At 52.5% G+C, this 19,962-nt stretch overlaps 1 protein-coding gene across 1 annotated transcript in view; it reads left to right on the top strand.

Annotated features, from left to right (window-relative positions):
- shroom4 (shroom family member 4) overlaps positions 1–19,962 on the top strand; it is a 61,792-nt gene extending 41,830 nt beyond the window's left edge. Inside the window, exons 3-13 of the mRNA XM_072458745.1 lie at positions 408–599; positions 3,377–5,711; positions 6,040–6,101; positions 7,957–8,291; positions 9,646–10,798; positions 14,235–14,942; positions 16,305–16,434; positions 16,752–16,853; positions 16,934–17,104; positions 18,277–18,419; positions 19,151–19,962. Coding sequence (XP_072314846.1) covers positions 408–599; positions 3,377–5,711; positions 6,040–6,101; positions 7,957–8,291; positions 9,646–10,798; positions 14,235–14,942; positions 16,305–16,434; positions 16,752–16,853; positions 16,934–17,104; positions 18,277–18,419; positions 19,151–19,319 — 5,500 coding nt within the window. The 3' untranslated portion in view covers positions 19,320–19,962. The remainder of the gene's footprint in view (positions 1–407; positions 600–3,376; positions 5,712–6,039; positions 6,102–7,956; positions 8,292–9,645; positions 10,799–14,234; positions 14,943–16,304; positions 16,435–16,751; positions 16,854–16,933; positions 17,105–18,276; positions 18,420–19,150) is intronic.

The raw sequence follows: 19,962 nt of genomic DNA, 5'->3' as shown, positions 1-19,962 counted from the left end.
GGTTTTGGCCCTCTATACAGTAATAATGTTACATTTTTGCATTACATGTTTATATGAACGGAACATGCAAGAGATGGAACGTATTCGTGAGCTACTTAGAGCAAACGAGTGCTTTATATGGGGATGACGACCGCAAATGTAAAGTGCTCGTTTAGTGCGCACTTTTGCACGGGCTTCGCCCTTTTACAATGATAATGTTCCATTTTCCTACTACTAATTAGTATGCACGGGGCGTGCGTGAGGGAGGAGTGCGTTAGTGAGTGTTTGGAAGTGGGCGAGCGCTTCGCGCTCGATTTCGTGCGCACCTTCGCAGCCGTGCTTCACACGGCCTTACAGAACTAATAGACCTCTCGCAGCTTGTGGCGCTCGGGCCCAATAATGATATAGTTTGTGTGTGTTTTGTCCAGGCGCTCTGCTCCGGCGGTCAGACCTCACTCGTGGCACTTGGACCAGATCTCGGAGCCGGTCTTTCCTCCTCCCCCTCCTCCCCCCTCCCCCCCCTGTGCCCCGCCCTCAGACGCCACTCCTCTCCCTCCTCCCCCCTGTGCCATGCAGCTCCACCCCGGGCCCCGCCCTCTGACCTGGCACCACCAGCACAGGTCAGTTTGTCTGTCCAGTTTGTACTAATCAATAATTAGCTCTAAAGCAGCTCTAAACCAGGACTAAACCAGGACTAAACCAGGACTAAACCAGGACTAAACCAGGACTAAACCAGGACTAAACCAGGACTAAACCAGGACTAAACCAGGACTAAACCAGGACTAAACCAGGTCTAAACCAGGTCTAAATAGAGACGTTTAAAACACATAATAACAATTATATCTTTATTAGATTCTCTTCTCTCATCAGGACAATGTAGATGATCAAATCAAAATGTCAAAAAAGGATAAACTATTTCAGATCCTTAATTATTCTGCTTTATCTGGTCCAGAAGAGGATGAGATCACTTCAGCTTCTATTGTGAATGAGCTCAACTGCCCCACCTACAGGAAACGTGCCTCACTCACACATTGTTCTTCTGTCGCTATGGAGACGGTGACTTCATGAGCCTCACTCCAGAGAGGATCTAGTGACCTCTGAAGTCTCGCTGCAGAGAGGATCTAGTGACCTCTGAAGTCTCGCTGCAGAGAGGACCTAGTGACCTCTGAAGTCTCGCTGCAGAGAGGACCTAGTGACCTCTGAAGTCTCGCTGCAGAGAGGACCTAGTGACCTCTGAAGTCTCGCTGCAGAGAGGACCTAGTGACCTCTGAAGTCTCGCTGCAGAGAGGACCTAGTGACCTCTGAAGTCTCACAGGAAACGCTCGGCGATTCATCATATTCTTGGCGATTAATGGGGCGTGGAAGGGACAGACGGGGAGTCACACATGGGAGCAGGGGAGTCACATGGGAGCAGGGGAGTCACATGGGAGCAGGGGAGTCACATGGGAGCAGGGGAGTCACATGGGAGCAGGGGAGTCACATGGGAGCAGGGGAGTCACATGGGAACAGGGGAGTCACATGGGAGCAGGGGAGTCACATGGGAACAGGGGAGTCGCACAAAAGGAGGAAAGAGCATGATAAACTGGGACGTTCTGTGTGTGACTTTTGTCCATCTCACTGGTGTAATTCCCTCTGCAGCCTGTAGATGGAACACCAAGTCAGTTCCTAGCGTGGGAAAAGCCAGACGTCAAGTACATCGCTATATTTTTACTTCTAAAACATACGATGCCATAATAAAGATCAATAAAAATACAACATATTTAAAGCAGAACGCCCCTTTAAACGCCCCTTTAAACATCCCTTTAAACGCCCCTTTAAACATCCCTTTAAACGCCCCTTTAAACATCCCTTTAAACTCCCCTTTAAATGCCCCTTTAAACGTCCCTTTAATCTGTTACCACCCACCTATTTTCGCCCTGTGCACAATGGTTGGACCCAAATGGCATTGCTTATTAAAAGAGGATCTTATGTTCCACATGTGAGTGTGATGCATCATTAGAAAGCTTAGGCCTTCTAGTTTCTGCAGATGTGCACATGTCACACTGTCAGGGCTTCAGAACTTACACTACAGAAGCACAAACATGAGCAAAACATCCTTTTTTAGTCTCGCCTGAATATTGTCCGTGTGTAATGGTCCTGAGCAGGACATACTTCATTGTGTGTTTATGCTGTTCACTGCACATGCTGTTGTCATGACAACAACTGTGTACAGTTTCAGATCTCTGGGAACAGGCATTTTGGTGCTGTTGACCTTTTTGTATCAAAAAGTATATTCGGAACAAGTGATCCAAATATGTGCCAACTGTGCCAAACTGTTTTATTACAATTTTAGCTCCTCTATGATCATAAAACATACATTTTGATGTTTTGTAGGCCACTAATACCCATTATAACTGCTAAAAACAAAGTATGTGAAAATGTGTAAATATGAGTTTACCCATGAATTTCCCATATCAAGGTGAACATTTTTTTTATTTTTGTATTGATATAATAATACATATATCTAACAAAATGCGCGTTCAAAAGGCTAATAAAATCAGAAAACGTTACGCGCAAATTCTAATCCCCTCGTCTCCTCTCCTCTTTACAGCCTTACGCAGGAGAATTACAGAGGATTCTGTGTGAATAAGTTTTAAGTCCAGCCCTTCTTTTGAAAGCTATTTTTATTGGCTAGAATAATATGTCAATCAAAGTCCTGCTGACGTTAGCTACGTGGCTACAAACACGTTAGCTTTGCGCGTCGGAACCGCCGCATTTTTTTCCTCCGGAGGCTGGTGGATGGTCTCATTCTGTAGGTAACAGTCTGAGGAAGAGATCGATGCCAAACACCATCTTATAAGTCAAACAGGTCATTTGTTCTGGACGGAGAAAGAAACGAAGAACACTTTGTTTACTTGACAATATCTCGAAATGTGAAAACTTCAGTAAAAATACAAGTGATATTGTTGTTCAATGGTTCCTTACGGACAGACTGAGCACAAGGATGTACAGAATTAAAGCCGTTTCGTCCGTCATAAACACAAACAGGACATGAGTTTGTAAAAGTTGAGACTTTCTCACAAACTATTGGCAATTGCTTCTTGGGGCAAATTATTCAATGTAAATCAATGACATATTTGTTTTGTTGAGAAAAAAAGCTTTAAAATGATGTATAACTTGCTGGTATTGACCACGGAAATAAAAGTGATGATGTAAGAGAATATTTGAGATATAGAAAATGCTCGCCGGCGAGCAGGTGGGTGGTAACAGGTTTTAAACACCCCTTTAAACGTCCCTTTAAACGCCCCTTTAAAGGTCCCCTTTAAACTCCCCTTTAAATGCCCCTTTAAACGTCCCTTTAAACGTCCCACATGTGTTGTCTCTGTTGTAACGTCACATTTCCTTCTCTGTCCCGCAGTGAATTGTCCCTCCAGTGGGGGGCGCTGTCTTGTCCTTACTCCTCCGGCGAGCGCAGCAGTTCCCTGGGCTCCGTGGAGAGCCTGGACACGCCCACTCCCGCAGCACAGACCAACTACGATCCCCACAACTCGCCCGTGGACCCCGCCCTCTTCAACAACAAAAGAGACTCCGCCTACAGCTCGTTCTCCGCCAGCTCGAGTGCGTCCGACTACGCCGCGGTGCCTTTAAGGTTCAGCGAGGGCGGGTCCATGGAAAACCTGCTGGACGGCGAGTCACGCCCGGGTTCGGGCGACGGGCGACCGACGGCACTCAAGTCCAGATCTTTGACCAGGCCGAGACCGAAGGCGAGCGGCGTGAAAGAGCGCCCGTCGTCCTGCTGCTACGAGGACGGGCGACAAGTGGGCGACTTTGGGATTTTACAAAACGGCAACAGCGAAACTACAATAAAGTCCGACCCGCCGCGACCTCCGGCGAGGAACGACAGTTTCAGAGCGACAAAACTCCGACCGAACGCGAGGAACGATCGCTGCGCCTCGGCTCCCATCGAAAGCTACGCAGATGGAACGTCAGGAAGATCGGCTCCAAACGGACTTCCTGCTTCTGAAAAGGACGACGAGAGTTTGGACTCTTTCTACGTTCAAAACAAAGCTCCTTTAACATCTTCAAATGCCCAAACCTCCATTTTTAGACCTCACACCAAGCAAAGCGCAAACGTTCTGCACAGGCACAGCGCTCCAGACAAACTGCTCGCGACACAACTGCAGTTATTGCACTTCCACGACGCGCCAATGGAAGCGTACGTCCAACCCAAGTCGACGGGTGTATCTTCCAGTGGCAGCGTCCGGTGGTCCCAGGCGGAAGACCACCACGACTCTTCGCTAAACCATCAAACTTTGACCAATCAATGGAGCGGCAGTCGCTGTTCCACTCCCGGCTCCGTTTTTTTGGAAGACGGCGTAGAAGAGTTTAGAAACGACGCTGTAAATTGTGAACGTTCTACTCAAGTGTCGTGGGGAAGGTCGGTCAGCGTCCCAGAAGAGCCGGCAGCTTCATCCGACCGCAAGAAGAATCTGGACCAAGTCGACGAGAAGGGTTTCGAGCCGATAAGTTCAGCTCTAAGCGTAGATGCTTTAGTGGAAAAGAAAATCGAAGTTCTGGACGAAAACAGCGCAACTTTGAAGAAATCGACTAGAAATCATCGGAAGAATCGGAGACGGAACGAGCGTTTTGCCACGAACTTGCGCAACGAGATCCAGAGGAAGAAGGCCCAGCTCCAGAGCAGCCGAGGCCCGGGAGGACTTCTGTGCAGCGGAGAAACGGTTCACGAGGAAGACCCGGAGTTCCACGAGGACGGAGAGTTCCAAGTCCCAGAACGAATAGTCGCGTTTGCGCCAACTACTGCTGCGACCGCTGCGACCACTGCTGCGACAACTGCGATGCAACACCCTTCAAGAACGATTGAAAGCTCTTCCGTGGAATACCATGAGGACGTTCCGCACTCCACCTCATCGACATCGGCGCAGGTCGTTGACTCGGGCGTGGCTAGCTTTGGAATACGAGTCATCGAAGAGCCAGCTCCTGCGGGGAAAGCCAGGAGATGGCGCTGGACTCCCGAGCACAAGCTCCGACCGGAAAACGAACCGCGACTGCGACGCGGCGAGGGTAAACTGCCGGGCGTCGCTCCTTCGCGCCACGGGGTTTGCGCCTACATGTCCTCCACGCCCACTTCTGCTCATCCTCGATCCGTGTCCTGCTCGAGGATGGAGGAGTCCGACCTGCTGCCGTTCGCGGACAGGAAGAAGTTTTTCGAGGAGACGAGCAAGACCGGGGTCGGGAACGCGGCGAGTCGACCGGAGTGGGAGTCGGGGGATCTCGGGCCGTACCAGCCGCAGAGACGGTATTCGTATCAAGGGGGTTACAGAGACGAGTGCTCGAGTTTGATGGAGGCGAGGAGGCGGTCGGTGGACACCAAGGAGAGGGCAAGAGAACGGGTGGAGGAGAGGGCAAGAGAACGGGTGGAGGAGAGGGCAAGAGAACGAGTGGAGGAGAGGGCAAGAGAACGGGTCGAGGAGAGGGCAAGAGAACGGGACGAGGACGGACGGCCACGGAAATGGGTTCGAGAGCTGGAGAGGGTTCAAGAGATGGACAGAATCGAACGAGAGAAAGACGGGACGGAGAGAGAGGGCCAGGAGTGTTCCAGGTCGACCTGTCGGCGAGGGGATGACCACGGCAGCTTGGAACCCGGCGAGTTCGAGCGCAGCCGAGTTTCCGCCTTTTATCCGGTGAAGAGTTCAGCTCAGCGCTTCGGCGACCAGCGGCAAACGCCCGCAGAGGTAAGGACAGGAGCCACGCTTTTGTCTTACGAGGGGTGAATTATGAGCGTGCTTCACAAGAACTTTAGCACACTTTAGCACACTTTAGCACACTTTAGCACACTTTAGCACACTTTAGCACACGTTAGCACACTTAATACTATAATAATACTCTTTATTCATACATATTCTCTCTTCAGTCTTCGTATTTACACCTTTAGTCACGTTGAAACGGTCTAAATGACGGTGAACTTCTAAAATAACCGTTCTTCTTGTGGTTTTGGTCGTAGCTTTGCCGTTCCTCTTGTCGTGCGTCTCCTTTAACTGGATTTGTTGATGTGTTTTCCAGGTGTTTCCCGCCCGGCAACAGGAAACCACTCAACTCAACAGGAAGTACAGCCTGACGGAGAGGTGAGCCACTTCCTGCTTCTTCATGGCCTTGTTTAGCCATGACCCAGGACGTCCAGATTATTAGAGGATCAATGATCAATAATCATGAATATTCCTGTTCACTATGGGCCCTATGCACTATGGGCCCTGTTCACTATGGGCCCTGTTCACTATGGGCCCTGTTCACTATGGGCCCTGTTCACCATGGGCCCTGTTCACCATGGGCCCTGTTCAGTATGGGCCCTGTTCAGTATGGGCCCTGTTCACTATGGGCCCTGTTCACTATGGGCCCTGTTCACTATGGGCCCTGTTCACTATGAGCCCTGTTCACTATGGGCCCTGTTTACTATGGGCCCTTTTCACCATTGGCCCTGTTCACTATGGGCCCTTTTCACCATGAGCCCTGTTCACTATGGGCCCTGTTCACTATGGGCCCTGTTCACTATGGGCCCTGTTCACCATGAGCCCTGTTCACTATGGGCCCTGTTCACTATGGGCCCTGTTCACTATGAGCCCTGTTCACTATGGGCCCTGTTTACTATGGGCCCTTTTCACCATTGGCCCTGTTCACTATGGGCCCTTTTCACCATTGGCCCTGTTCACCATGGGCCCTTTTCACCATGAGCCCTGTTCACTATGGGCCCTGTTCACTATGGGCCCTGTTCACTATGAGCCCTGTTCACTATGGGCCCTGTTTACTATGGGCCCTTTTCACCATTGGCCCTGTTCACTATGGGCCCTGTTCACCATGGGCCCTGTTCACTATGGGCCCTGTTCACTATGGGCCCTGTTTACTATGGGCCCTTTTCACCATTGGCCCTGTTTACTATGGGCCCTTTTCACCATGAGCCCTGTTCACTATGGGCCCTGTTCACTATGGGCCCTGTTCACTATGGGCCCTGTTCACCATGAGCCCTGTTCACTATGGGCCCTGTTCACTATGGGCCCTGTTCACTATGGGCCCTGTTCACTATGGGCCCTTTTCACCATGAGCCCTGTTCACTATGGGCCCTGTTCACCATGGGCCCTTTTCACCATGAGCCCTGTTCACTATGGGCCCTGTTCACTATGGGCCCTGTTCACTATGGGCCCTGTTCACTATGGGCCCTGTTCACCATGAGCCCTGTTCACCATGAGCCCTGTTCACTATGGGCCCTGTTCACTATGGGCCCTGTTCACTATGGGCCCTGTTCACTATGGGCCCTTTTCACCATGAGCCCTGTTCACTATGGGCCCTGTTCACCATGGGCCCTGTTCACTATGGGCCCTGTTCACCATGGGCCCTGTTCACTATGGGCCCTGTTCACCATGAGCCCTGTTCACTATGGGCCCTGTTCACTATGGGCCCTGTTCACTATGGGCCCTGTTCACTATGGGCCCTTTTCACCATGAGCCCTGTTCACTATGGGCCCTGTTCACTATGGGCCCTGTTCACTATGGGCCCTGTTCACTATGAGCCCTGTTCACTATGGGCCCTGTTCACTATGGGCCCTGTTCACCATGAGCCCTGTTCACCATGGGCCCTGTTCACTATGGGCCCTGTTCACTATGGGCCCTGTTCACCACGGGCCCTGTTCACCACGGGCCCTGTTCACTATGAGCCCTGTTCACCATGGGCCCTTTTCACTATTGAACATCATTGATCACATTATTGTATGTTAGCATTAGCATTTGCACTAGCATTTGCACTAGCATTAGCACTAGCATTAGCACTAGCATTAGCACTAGCATTAGCATTAGCACTAGCACTTCCTTTTATAAACACATGTCTCCAGGTGAAGTGTTTACACGGACGTCACAAACTCGAGGAAGACGTTTTATTGAATGAAAGAAAATGAAAGCTTGGGTCGTGACCTTGACCTTTCACCTTCTGCAGGGACTACTCCAGCAGGAGATGGGAGCGCCGCCCGCACGAGCGCTCGGACTCAAACGGCTTGGCTCCGCCCCCGTCGCCGCTCCGCACCAGAGCCATGTCCGAGAGCGACCTGCGCTTCGACGCACACCTCCAGCGCTGGTCGCCCTCGCCCTGCTTCGCCGGCGCCCGGACGCTCAGCGAAGTGGACGAAGGAGTCGACCACCGCGCCAGGGAGGAACCGGCGAAGAAGAAGACGCCTCCTCCTCCGAGACCGCCGCCGCCAAAGTGGGAACAGTTCCACAAAAGACGGGCCTCGCATCACGCCATCCACGCCCCGTCTGCTCACAACGCCACAGGTAACGCCACAGGTAACGCCACATGTAACGACAGGGGTAACGACGCATGTAACGACAGGGGTAACGACGCATGTAACGACGCAAGTAACGCCACCGGTAACGCCACTGGTAACGACACATGTAACGACACGGGTAACGACACATGTAACGACAGGGGTAACGACGCATGTAACGACGCAAGTAACGCCACCGGTAACGCCACTGGTAACGACACATGTAACGACAGGGGTAACGACACATGTAACGACACATGTAACGACACGGGTAACGACACATGTACCGACACGGGTAATACCACGGGTAACGACACATGTAACGACATGAGTAACGACGCAAGTAACACCACCGGTAACGCACTGGTAACACCACTGATAATGACACATGTAACGACACGAGTAACAACACGAGTAACAACACATGTAACGACACGAGTATCGACGCAAGTAACGACACATGTAACGCCACCGGTAACGACACGGGTAATGAGACAAGTAACGACACATGTAACGAGAGGGGTAGCGACACATGTACCGACACGGGTAACGAGACAACGCCGCCTGTAACGACACATGTAACGACACATGTAACGACACGAGTAATGCCACATGGGTAACAACACATGTAACGACAGGGGTAATGACACGGGTAACGCTACGGATAACGCCCCATGTAACGAGACAACGACACATGTAACGGCATGAGTAACGACACATGTAATGACACATGTAACGACAGGGTTAACGACACATGTATTGACACATGTAACACCACATGTAACGGAAGGGGTAACGACATGTAACGACATGGGTAACAACACATGTAACGACACGGGTAACGACAGGCGTAACGACACGGTTAACGCAGCGGGTAACGCCAGGGGTTATGACACGTGTAACGCCACGGATAACGCCACATGTAACGACACAAGTAACGCCGTGGGTAACGACACATGTAACGACACAGGTAACGACATGGGTAACAACACATGTAATGACGGGCGTAACGACACGGGTAACGACACATGTAACGACACAAGTAACGCCGTGGGTAACGACACATGTAACGACACATGTAACGACATGGGTAACAACACATGTAATGACGGGCGTAACGACACGGGTAACGACACATGTAACGACACAAGTAACGCCGTGGGTAACGACACATGTAACGACACAGGTAACGCCACATGTAACGACACGGGTAACGACACATGCAACGCCACATGTAACGCCGCGGGCAGAGATGATCAATATCCTCCATGAAGTATCAGTTATTGGCCACAGCTGTAAAAAAGTATCACTTTCCTGCACCGGCTCGATCCGTCCTAACACAAACTCTTCGTGTTCCACAGGAGTCGCCTCTTCTTCTGAGACGTCCCGACAGCGCTCGTACAGCCTCCCGCCTCAGAGAGAAGACCTCATCTCCACAAACACATGCACCAGCTGCTCCTGCCACCAGAACCTACCCCGAGACCAAGAGAACGCACGCAATCCACACCACGGCCGCCAAAATCTACAGTACAGCCGAGAAGAAGTGCTCCAGGACCGGCCAAAACCCAAGAATCTACACCAACATCCACACTACAACCATGAAGAAGTGCTCCAGGACCGGCCAAAACCCAAGAATCTACACCAACATCCACACTACAACCATGAAGAAGTGCTCCAGGACCACCCAAAACCCAAGAACCTACACCAACATCCACACTACAACCATGAAGAAGTGCTCCAGGACCACCCAAAACCCAAGAACCTACACCAACATCCACACTACAACCATGAAGAAGTGCTCCAGGACCACCCAAAACCCCCTAATTCCAAAAACAACTACCAAAATCGGCCCCAGGATAAAACATTACAACAAAATTTCCAGTATGACCATCAAAGTCTGCCTCATTTTCCCCAATACACCCATGACGAAGTGCTCCAGGACCAGCCACAACCCCATATTTCAAAAAACAACCTCCAAAACCGGCCCCAGGATCAAACATTACCCCAAAATCCCCAATACAAACACCAATATGTACAAGAAGAGCCAAAACACCATAATGTTCGCCAAAATTCCACCCAAAACCACCAACAGTCCGTCCAAACTCAAGATCTACAACAATATAACCAGGGTTTCCCCAGTTATCACGTCTCAACCAATCGAATTCAAGCCCCTCGTGGTTTATCCAATCACAACCAGCCTCCAGACGCGTCCAAAGCCAATCAGATTCCACCTTTGTCCGTTTCCTCCGATGAAATCCAACCTCTACGTGTCCAAAACGCGCCCGCCTTTGTTTGGTCCAATCGGCAGCAGCCTTCCCACGTCCCGCCCCCTCCCTGCCCCGTCCCGCCCCCTCCCTGCCCCATGTTCTCGCGCCGCTCTTTCAGACCGGTGGCGCCGCCCCAGTGGAACGACAGAGGAAGTGTCGAGGAAGAGACGGACGAGTTTCCGCCGCCGCCGCCTCCGGTCGCCGACGACTTCCACGACTTCCGCGACTTCCGCGACTTCCAACACAGGTGCGAGTGTGATGCAAACTCCTCCCACAGAGACATAAAGATCAGGCCTTAAAGTACCTCCCCTAGACAAACTGTACAAGAGTCTGACAGACAGACTCATTTATCACTCTCTCAAGTCTGATTTATTACATTTTTCAGACTGAAAAGTGTAATAAATCAAGACTTTATAGTGTAATAAATCAAGACTTTATAGTGTAATAAATCAAGACTTTATAGTGTAATAAATTAGACTTAAATGTGTAATAAATCAGACATAGTGTAATAAATCAGACAGTGTAATAAATCAGACTTTATAGTGTAGTAAATAAGTAGATTTAATGGAAGAATAAAATGTATTGGTCTGGACATGTCTGTTGTTTCTGTCACCAACGGCAGAACGGAGCCAATCACAGAGCTGGAAACAGGAGATGATTGATTTGAACAGATTTGAATAGAACAGACCTGAGAAATGTATAAAGTCACTGGTAAGGTCTGAACGACAAGGGAGGGTCCTTCCAGAGGTGGACAGGGAGTGTCCTTCCAGCGGTGGTCAGGGAGTGTCCTTCCAGCGGTGGTCAGGGAGTGTCCTTCCAGCGGTGGTCAGGGAGTGTCCTTCCAGCGGTGGTCAGGGAGGGTCCTTCCAGCGGTGGTCAGGGAGGGTCCTTCCAGCGGTGGTCAGGGAGTGTTCTTCCAGCGGTGGTCAGGGAGGGTCCTTCCAGCGGTGGTCAGGGAGTGTTCTTCCAGCGGTGGTCAGGGAGGGTCCTTCCAGCGGTGGTCAGGGAGGGTCCTTCCAGCGGTGGTCAGGGAGGGTCCTTCCAGCGGTGGTCAGGGAGTGTTCTTCCAGCGGTGGTCAGGGAGGGTCCTTCCAGCGGTGGTCAGGGAGTGTTCTTCCAGCGGTGGTCAGGGAGTGTCCTTCCAGCGGTGGTCAGGGAGTGTTCTTCCAGCGGTGGTCAGGAAGGGTCCTTCCAGAGGTGGTCAGGGAGGGTCCTTCCAGCGGTGATCAGGGAGTGTCCTTCCAGCGGTGGTCAGGGAGGGTCCTTCCAGCGGTGGTCAGGGAGTGTCCTTCCAGCGGTGGTCAGGGAGGGTCCTTCCAGCGGTGGTCAGGGAGGGTCCTTCCAGCGGTGATCAGGGAGTGTCCTTCCAGCGGTGGTCAGGGAGGGTCCTTCCAGCGGTGGTCAGGGAGGGTCCTTCCAGCGGTGGTCAGGGAGGGTCCTTCCAACGGTGGTCAGGGAGTGTCCTTCCAGCGGTGGTCAGGGAGGGTCCTTCCAGCGGTGGTCAGGGAGTGTTCTTCCAGCGGTGGTCAGGGAGGGTCCTTCCAGAGGTGGTCAGGGAGGGTCCTTCCAGCGGTGGTCAGGGAGTGTTCTTCCAGCGGTGGTCAGGGAGGGTCCTTCCAGCGGTGGACAGGGAGTGTCCTTCCAGCGGTGATCAGGGAGTGTCCTTCCAGCGGTGGTCAGGGAGTGTCCTTCCAGCGGTGGTCAGGGAGGGTCCTTCCAGCGGTGGTCAGGGAGGGTCCTTCCAGCGGTGATCAGGGAGTGTCCTTCCAGCGGTGGTCAGGGAGGGTCCTTCCAGCGGTGGTCAGGGAGGGTCCTTCCAACGGTGGTCAGGGAGTGTTTTTCCAGCGGTGGTCAGGGAGGGTCCTTCCAGCGGTGGTCAGGGAGTGTCCTTCCAGCGGTGGTCAGGGAGGGTCCTTCCAGCGGTGGTCAGGGAGGGTCCTTCCAGCGGTGGTCAGGGAGTGTTCTTCCAGCGGTGGTCAGGGAGGGTCCTTCCAGCGGTGGTCAGGGAGTGTTCTTCCAGCGGTGGTCAGGGAGGGTCCTTCCAGCGGTGGTCAGGGAGGGTCCTTCCAGCGGTGGTCAGGGAGGGTCCTTCCAGCGGTGGTCAGGGAGTGTTCTTCCAGCGGTGGTCAGGGAGGGTCCTTCCAGCGGTGGTCAGGGAGTGTTCTTCCAGCGGTGGTCAGGGAGGGTCCTTCCAGCGGTGGTCAGGGAGTGTCCTTCCAGCGGTGGTCAGGGAGTGTTCTTCCAGCGGTGGTCAGGGAGGGTCCTTCCAGAGGTGGTCAGGGAGGGTCCTTCCAGCGGTGATCAGGGAGTGTCCTTCCAGCGGTGGTCAGGGAGGGTCCTTCCAGCGGTGGTCAGGGAGTGTCCTTCCAGCGGTGGTCAGGGAGGGTCCTTCCAGCGGTGGTCAGGGAGGGTCCTTCCAGCGGTGATCAGGGAGTGTCCTTCCAGCGGTGGTCAGGGAGGGTCCTTCCAGCGGTGGTCAGGGAGGGTCCTTCCAGCGGTGGTCAGGGAGGGTCCTTCCAACGGTGGTCAGGGAGTGTTCTTCCAGCGGTGGTCAGGGAGGGTCCTTCCAGCGGTGGTCAGGGAGTGTTCTTCCAGCGGTGGTCAGGGAGGGTCCTTCCAGAGGTGGTCAGGGAGGGTCCTTCCAGCGGTGGTCAGGGAGTGTTCTTCCAGCGGTGGTCAGGGAGGGTCCTTCCAGCGGTGGACAGGGAGTGTCCTTCCAGCGGTGATCAGGGAGTGTCCTTCCAGCGGTGGTCAGGGAGGGTCCTTCCAGCGGTGGTCAGGGAGTGTCCTTCCAGCGGTGGTCAGGGAGGGTCCTTCCAGCGGTGGTCAGGGAGGGTCCTTCCAGCGGTGATCAGGGAGTGTCCTTCCAGCGGTGGTCAGGGAGGGTCCTTCCAGCGGTGGTCAGGGAGGGTCCTTCCAGCGGTGGTCAGGGAGGGTCCTTCCAACGGTGGTCAGGGAGTGTTTTTCCAGCGGTGGTCAGGGAGGGTCCTTCCAGCGGTGGTCAGGGAGTGTCCTTCCAGCGGTGGTCAGGGAGTGTTCTTCCAGCGGTGGTCAGGGAGGGTCCTTCCAGCGGTGGTCAGGGAGTGTTCTTCCAGCGGTGGTCAGGGAGGGTCCTTCCAGCGGTGGTCAGGGAGTGTTCTTCCAGCGGTGGTCAGGGAGGGTCCTTCCAGCGGTGGTCAGGGAGGGTCCTTCCAGCGGTGGTCAGGGAGTGTCATTCCAGCGGTGGTCAGGGAGGGTCCTTCCAGCGGTGGTCAGGGAGTGTCCTTCCAGCGGTGGTCAGGGAGGGTCCTTCCAGTGGTGGTCAGAGCCAGCATACAGCGGTGTCAGAGAGCAGGCGAGAGGCGTAGTCAATATATGTAACGACACAGACACAGCTGTGAACCCACGCACAGGTGAGGAGAGCCTGTGATGAGCTGAGAGACAAGGGGGCGGTAACCAAAGAGGAGAACAAGAAAGGATTGGGGAAACGAAGTGAGTAAAACATGACAAAACTATACGTCACCAGACCAGATGGTGACCATGACCGTTTCAGAAGAAAGTTTAGATGTTTAAAGCACAAACCAATAAAAAAAAATTTTTCCTGTAGTGTCACGTTTCTAACCTTTTGTATTTATTAAATCACCTCATAATGTTTGAATGATTTGAACAATCATTTTATCTTTTATTCTCATTTTTCTTTGCAGTTTTTCCAACTCTGGGAAAAAACACGTCTTGAACCAGGAGCAAATCTCCCAAAAAACGTCGTCCACCTCCAGACTCACGGCTGAATGGGAAAGAACTACATCTCCCATGGTTCATAGCGGCAGTGTTTTCCCGCCTCCTCCTCCTTTTCCCTCCATTAAGACGGATGTGGATGCGATTATTGAACCACAAAACATGGGATCGGAGACCACGTTGAGTCCGAGCCCAAGTCTGGACACCGATCTGGACGTTCCTTTAGAAACCGACATCGACGACTTCCAGGAAGAGGAGCTTGTTCTTCTGCCCGCGGCGATTGCACCAATCAACAGCGAGCTCCCGTGCCTTGCTCTGCCGGTGACGGTTCTGGAGACGGACCTGGACACACTGCCCGAGGCCGAGGGCAGCCTCCTGGACGAAGAGCTGGAGGTCAGGGACGAGGGCAGCCTCCTGGACGAAGAGCTGGAGGTCAGGGACGAGGGCAGCCTCCTGGACGAAGAGCTGGAGGTCAGGGACGAGGGCAGCCTCCTGGACGAAGAGCTGGAGGTCAGGGACGAGGGCAGCCTCCTGGACGAAGAGCTGGAGGTGGAGCTGGAGGTCAGGGACGAGGGCAGCCTCCTGGACGAGATGTTCCCCCAGAGCAGTGAGGGCGAGTCGGGCACAGAGAGTTGGAGAGCGGCCTCTCAGAGCACGGAGCACAACAGTCTGGACAGGTGAGCGAGAGAAGAGAGAGTCGGTTAGACGTAATGTTCACTGAACAGCAGGGGTGTCCAAACTGTGGCCCTCACACCAATGTTTGTTGGCCCTCAGGCTTGACCCAAACTGTGGCCCTCGGCTCTGTACGAGTTTCAAACTGTGGCCCTCTGTGAAAAAGGTTTGGACGCCCCTGATTTACAGATATGGAGTTTACTGACCGTTCATAGAAACTCACATTTCTTTATCTACTTTTAAAAACCTGCAGAAAAGAAACAATTAAACCAAACAAATGTCAAAATGAAGACATAAAATCACTTTTGTCACACATATCAATATTTGTGGTTCTTCTGTTTGTTTCATGGATGAACTTTTAATCCGATGACAGAAGTTTGTGGATTTAAACCTCTAAAGATCAGAGTTGAAATATTCACAACGGCTGCTTTATCAACTGTTTTTATCAGTTTAATTCTGGATCAGTCTGAGTAGGGGCCCTCGGGAGCCCTGGTCTAGACTGTTTCTTGGCTCCAAAGCGGGCCCTAGAGGCACTGAGCAGTTTCCTGTTTACTCTGGCTTTAGTCTCACGGCGACACACACTTGGAACGAGCGTGGAAACACAGAGCATGAACCGGAGCCGGTCAAACCGTGCGGCTCTAAAAGGCTCCTAAGGGCTCTAACAGGCTCTAAAGTGCTCTAAAGGGCTCTAAAGAGCTCTAAAGGGCTCTAACAGGCTCTAAAGTGCTCTAAAGTGCTCTAAAGGGCTCTAAAGGGCTCTAAAGGGCTCTAAAGTGCTCTAAAGGGCTCTAAAGTGGCATAAAGGGCTCTAACAGGCTCTAAAGTGCTCTAAAGGGCTCTAAAGGGCTCTAAAGGGCTCTAACAGGCTCTAAAGTGCTCTAAAGGGCTCTAAAGGGCTCTAACGGGCTCTAAAGGGCTCTTAAAGGCTCTAAAGTCTGTTTAGCCTCTGCCTGATCCGTATCTGTGTTAGCGTTAGCATGTCTGTTTAGCCTCTGCCTGATTCCTATCTGTGTTAGCGTTAGCATGTCTGTTTAGCCTCTGCCTGATCCCTATCTGTGTTTTTGTTTGATTGAACCCTGACCTTTTGCCGCCGCCCTTTGCCTTTCTCTGGTTTCTCATCAGCGATGACTCTGGTGTTGATAATGTGATAAATGTTGAGCACCCTGTGGTGATAATGTGATAAATGTTGGGCACCCTGTGGTGATAATGTGATAAATGTTGGGCACCCTGTGGTGATAATGTGATAAATGTTGGGCATCCTGTGGTGATAATGTGATAAATGTTGGGCACCCTGTGGTGATAATGTGATAAATGTTGGGCACCCTGTGGTGATAATGTGATAAATGTTGGGCACCCTGTGGTTGCAGGCGCTCCGGGGCCAGCTCGAGCTGCTCTTCGTACTACAGCACGTCCACGGCCAAAGCGCTGCTCCTGACGCAGATGAAGGACCTGACGGAGCAGAGAGAGCGGGACAACCAGGACGAGCTCATGTACAAGGTAACAGAGGGACGAGAGGACACTCAGAGGGACGAGGGGACACTCAGAGAGATGAGGGGACACTCAAGAAGGCGAGGGGACACTCAGAGGGACGAAGGGACACTCAGAGAGACGAAGGGACACTCAGAGAGACGAGGGGACACTCAGAGGGACGAAGGGACACTCAGAGAGACGAAGGGACTCTCAGAGAGACGAGGGGACACTCAGAGGGACGAGGGGACACTCAGAGACAAGGGGACACTCAAAGGGACGAGGGGACACTCAGAGGGACGTGTCCTGGTGGACCACTCAAACCCGGCTCCTCGGGGGTTTTGCAGAAGCAGCTGATGGAGAGTCTGAGGAAGAAGCTGGGCGTTTTGAGAGAAGCTCAGAGAGGACTTCAGGAGGACATTCGAGCCAACGCACAGCTCGGAGACGAGGTGAGACACGGGGGACGAGGACGGGTCAAATACAAGCCAAAGCCAAATGAAAAGCGAGCTGTTGTTCCGGGTGTGTCCAGGTGGAGGCGATGGTGGTGTCCCGGTGCAAACACAACGAGGTGGACAAGTTCCGGATGTTCATCGGCGACTTGTACAAAGTGGTGAGTCTCCTGCTATCGCTGTCGGGACGTCTGCTGCGAGTGGAGACAACGCTGGACACGCTGGAGTCTGAGGACGAGCACGAGGAGAGGGTGAGAGCGCCTCCTGCTTTAGTCCTGCTTTAGTCCTGCTTTAGTCCTGGTTTAGTCCTGCTTTAGACCTGGTTTAGTCCTGGTTTAGTCCTGGTTTAGTCCTGGTTTAGACCTGCTTTAGTCCTGGTTTAGTCCTGATTTAGTCCTGGTTTAGTCCTGCTTTAGTCTTGCTTTAGTCCTGGTTTAGTCCTGATTTAGTCCTGATTTAGACCTGCTTTAGTCCTGCTTTAGTCCTGCTTTAGTCCAGCTTTAGTCCTGCTTTAGTCCAGCTTTAGTCCTGCTTTAGTCCTGCTTTAGTCTTGCTTTAGTCCTGGTTTAGTCCTGATTTAGTCCTGGTTTAGTCCTGCTTTAGTCTTGGTTTAGTCCTGGTTTAGTCCTGATTTAGTCCTGATTTAGACCTGCTTTAGTCCTGGTTTAGTCCTGCTTTAGTCCTGCTTTAGTCCTGGTTTAGTCCTGCTTTAGTGCTGGTTTAGTCCTGCTTTAGTCCTGATTTAGTCCACGTTTAGTCCTGGTTTAGACCTTCTTTAGTCCTGGTTTAATCCTGGTTTAGTCCTGTTTTAGACCTGCCTTAGTCCTGCTTTAGTCCTGCTTTAGTCCTGCTTTAGTCCTGCTTTAGTCTATTTAGACCTGCCTTAGTCCTGCCTTAGTCCTGCTTTAGTCCTGCTTTAGTCTATTTAGACCTGCCTTAGTCCTGCCTTAGTCCTGCTTTAGTCCTGCTTCAGTCTATTTAGACCTGCTTTAGTCCTGCTTTAGTCCTGCTTTAGACCTGCTTTAGTCCTGCTTTAGTCCTGGTTTAGTCCTGCTTTAGTTCTTGGTTTAGCCCTGCTTTAGCCCTGCTTTAGTCCTGCTTTAGTCTATTTAGACCTGCTTTAGACCTGCTTTAGTCCTGCTTTAGCCCTGGTTTAGCCCTGGTTTAGTCCTGCTTTAGTTCTTGGTTTAGCCCTGGTTTAGTCCTGCTTTAGTTCTTGGTTTAGCCCTGGTTTAGTCCTGCTTTAGTTCTTGGTTTAGCCCTGGTTTAGCCCTGCTTTAGCCCTGCTTTAGACCTGCTTTAGTCCTGCTTTAGTCTATTTAGACCTGCTTTAGACCTGCTTTAGTCCTGCTTTAGCCCTGGTTTAGCCCTGGTTTAGCCCTGGTTTAGCCCTGCTTTAGTCCTGTCTCTCTTCTCTCTGTAGCTCCCTCTGCTGGAGAAGAAGCGTCAGCTGCTGCTTCAGTTGTCGGAGGCTCAGGACCTTAAGGATCATGTGGACGGGAGAGAACAGGCCGTGAGCCGGGTCCTGGGCCGGGTCCTGAGCCCCGAGCAGCACCGGGACTACAGGTGAACCAACACGACCACGCCCAACACGGGCCATGCCCCAACACGACCACGCCCCAACACGACCACGCCCCAACACGGGCCACGCCCCAACACGACCACGCCCAACACGGGCCACGCCCAACACGACCACGCCCAACACGGGCCACGCTCAACACGGACCACGCCCAACACGGACCACGCCCAACACGGGCCACGCCCCACTTTAGGAACAAATGTCGCCTTTGACCCTTGTTTTTATAAAGTTATGTGTAAAAGACTGGTTTCCAAACTTATACTGGCACCAGCAGGAGGCCGGTCCATGTTTAGTCCTGACTCTGGCACCAGCAGGAGGCCGGTCCATGTTTAGTCCTGACTCTGGCACCAGCAGGAGGCCGCTCCATGTTTAGTCCTGACTCTGGCACCAGCAGGAGGCTGTGTGGCACCAGCAGGAGGCCGTGTGGCACCAGCAGGAGGCCGTGTGGCACCAGCAGGAGGTTGTGTGGCACCAGCAGGAGGCCGTGTGGCACCAGTAGGAGGCCGTGTGGCACCAGTAGGAGGCCGTGTGGCACCAGTAGGAGGCCGTGTGGCACCAGCAGGAGGTTGTGTGGCACCAGTAGGAGGCCGTGTGGCACCAGTAGGAGGCCGTGTGGCACCAGCAGGAGGCCGTGTGGCACCAGCAGGAGGCCGTGTGGCACCAGTAGGAGGCCGTGTGGCACCAGTAGGAGGTCATAATGCTTGTGTTTGTCCCACAGTCACTTCGTGAAGATGAAGGCGGCTCTTCTGGTGGAGCAGAAGCAGCTCGAGGACAAGATCCGTCTGGGAGAAGAGCAGCTCCGGGGCCTCAGGGAGAGCCTGGGCCTGGGGCTGGGGGCCGGACTCGGGGCCGGACTGGGCCTGGCCCTGGGCTACGGTCAGTACTGAGGAACCGGACTGAGACCAGAACCACACGTCCAGTTCCATTTGAGTCGTTTAGAGTATTTTTTTTTTTGCCAAAGACTTTTCGCTTTCATCGTTTTCGCTGCTTCAACGTCGCTGCTTCTCGTTTGTCTTTGTGTTATGAGCGTTGCAGGGCAACGAGCCTCCGTTTGTTTCCACACATTTGGATGAAAGCGTGGGAGTTTGAGACTTCACGCCTCTGCACAGACGTGACTTGTATTTGACCTTTGTGTATATTTGAAACGCCACAAAAAAGAAGCTGAAAAGTGCATTTACTGTATATTTTGGGGTCAAAGTTCACGATTGGTTGAATTTCCTGTGTCTTTTTCAATTGTCCGGATGGTTGCCTTGGTTACGAGGTTCTCCACAGTGCGGCATTAGACGTGACATCTCCATGGAGACGAGCAGACATGTTACACAGTGCACCTTTAAGACGCTGGAGAGGTGGAGCCACTTTATAACGAGCGTGGAGACTTAAAGACGCAGTACGGGACATACACGCGCCACAAGAGGTTTTAAAACAGTCACAAACATTCATTTTAGAGCTTTTTTCAGTATCAATAAAGCAGGAAATAAAGTCTAAATCAGTTCAAACTTTGGTTCATTTTATCACAAACAAACTTAAATG

Source organism: Eucyclogobius newberryi, unplaced genomic scaffold, assembly GCF_026437365.1.
Source record: "Eucyclogobius newberryi isolate DKJ021-1_F unplaced genomic scaffold, fEucNew1.0.hap1 SCAF_22, whole genome shotgun sequence".
NCBI lineage: Eukaryota > Metazoa > Chordata > Actinopteri > Gobiiformes > Gobiidae > Eucyclogobius > Eucyclogobius newberryi.
The sequence above is the reverse complement of the archived record's forward strand: the minus strand, read 5'-3'. Positions and strand labels throughout refer to the sequence as shown.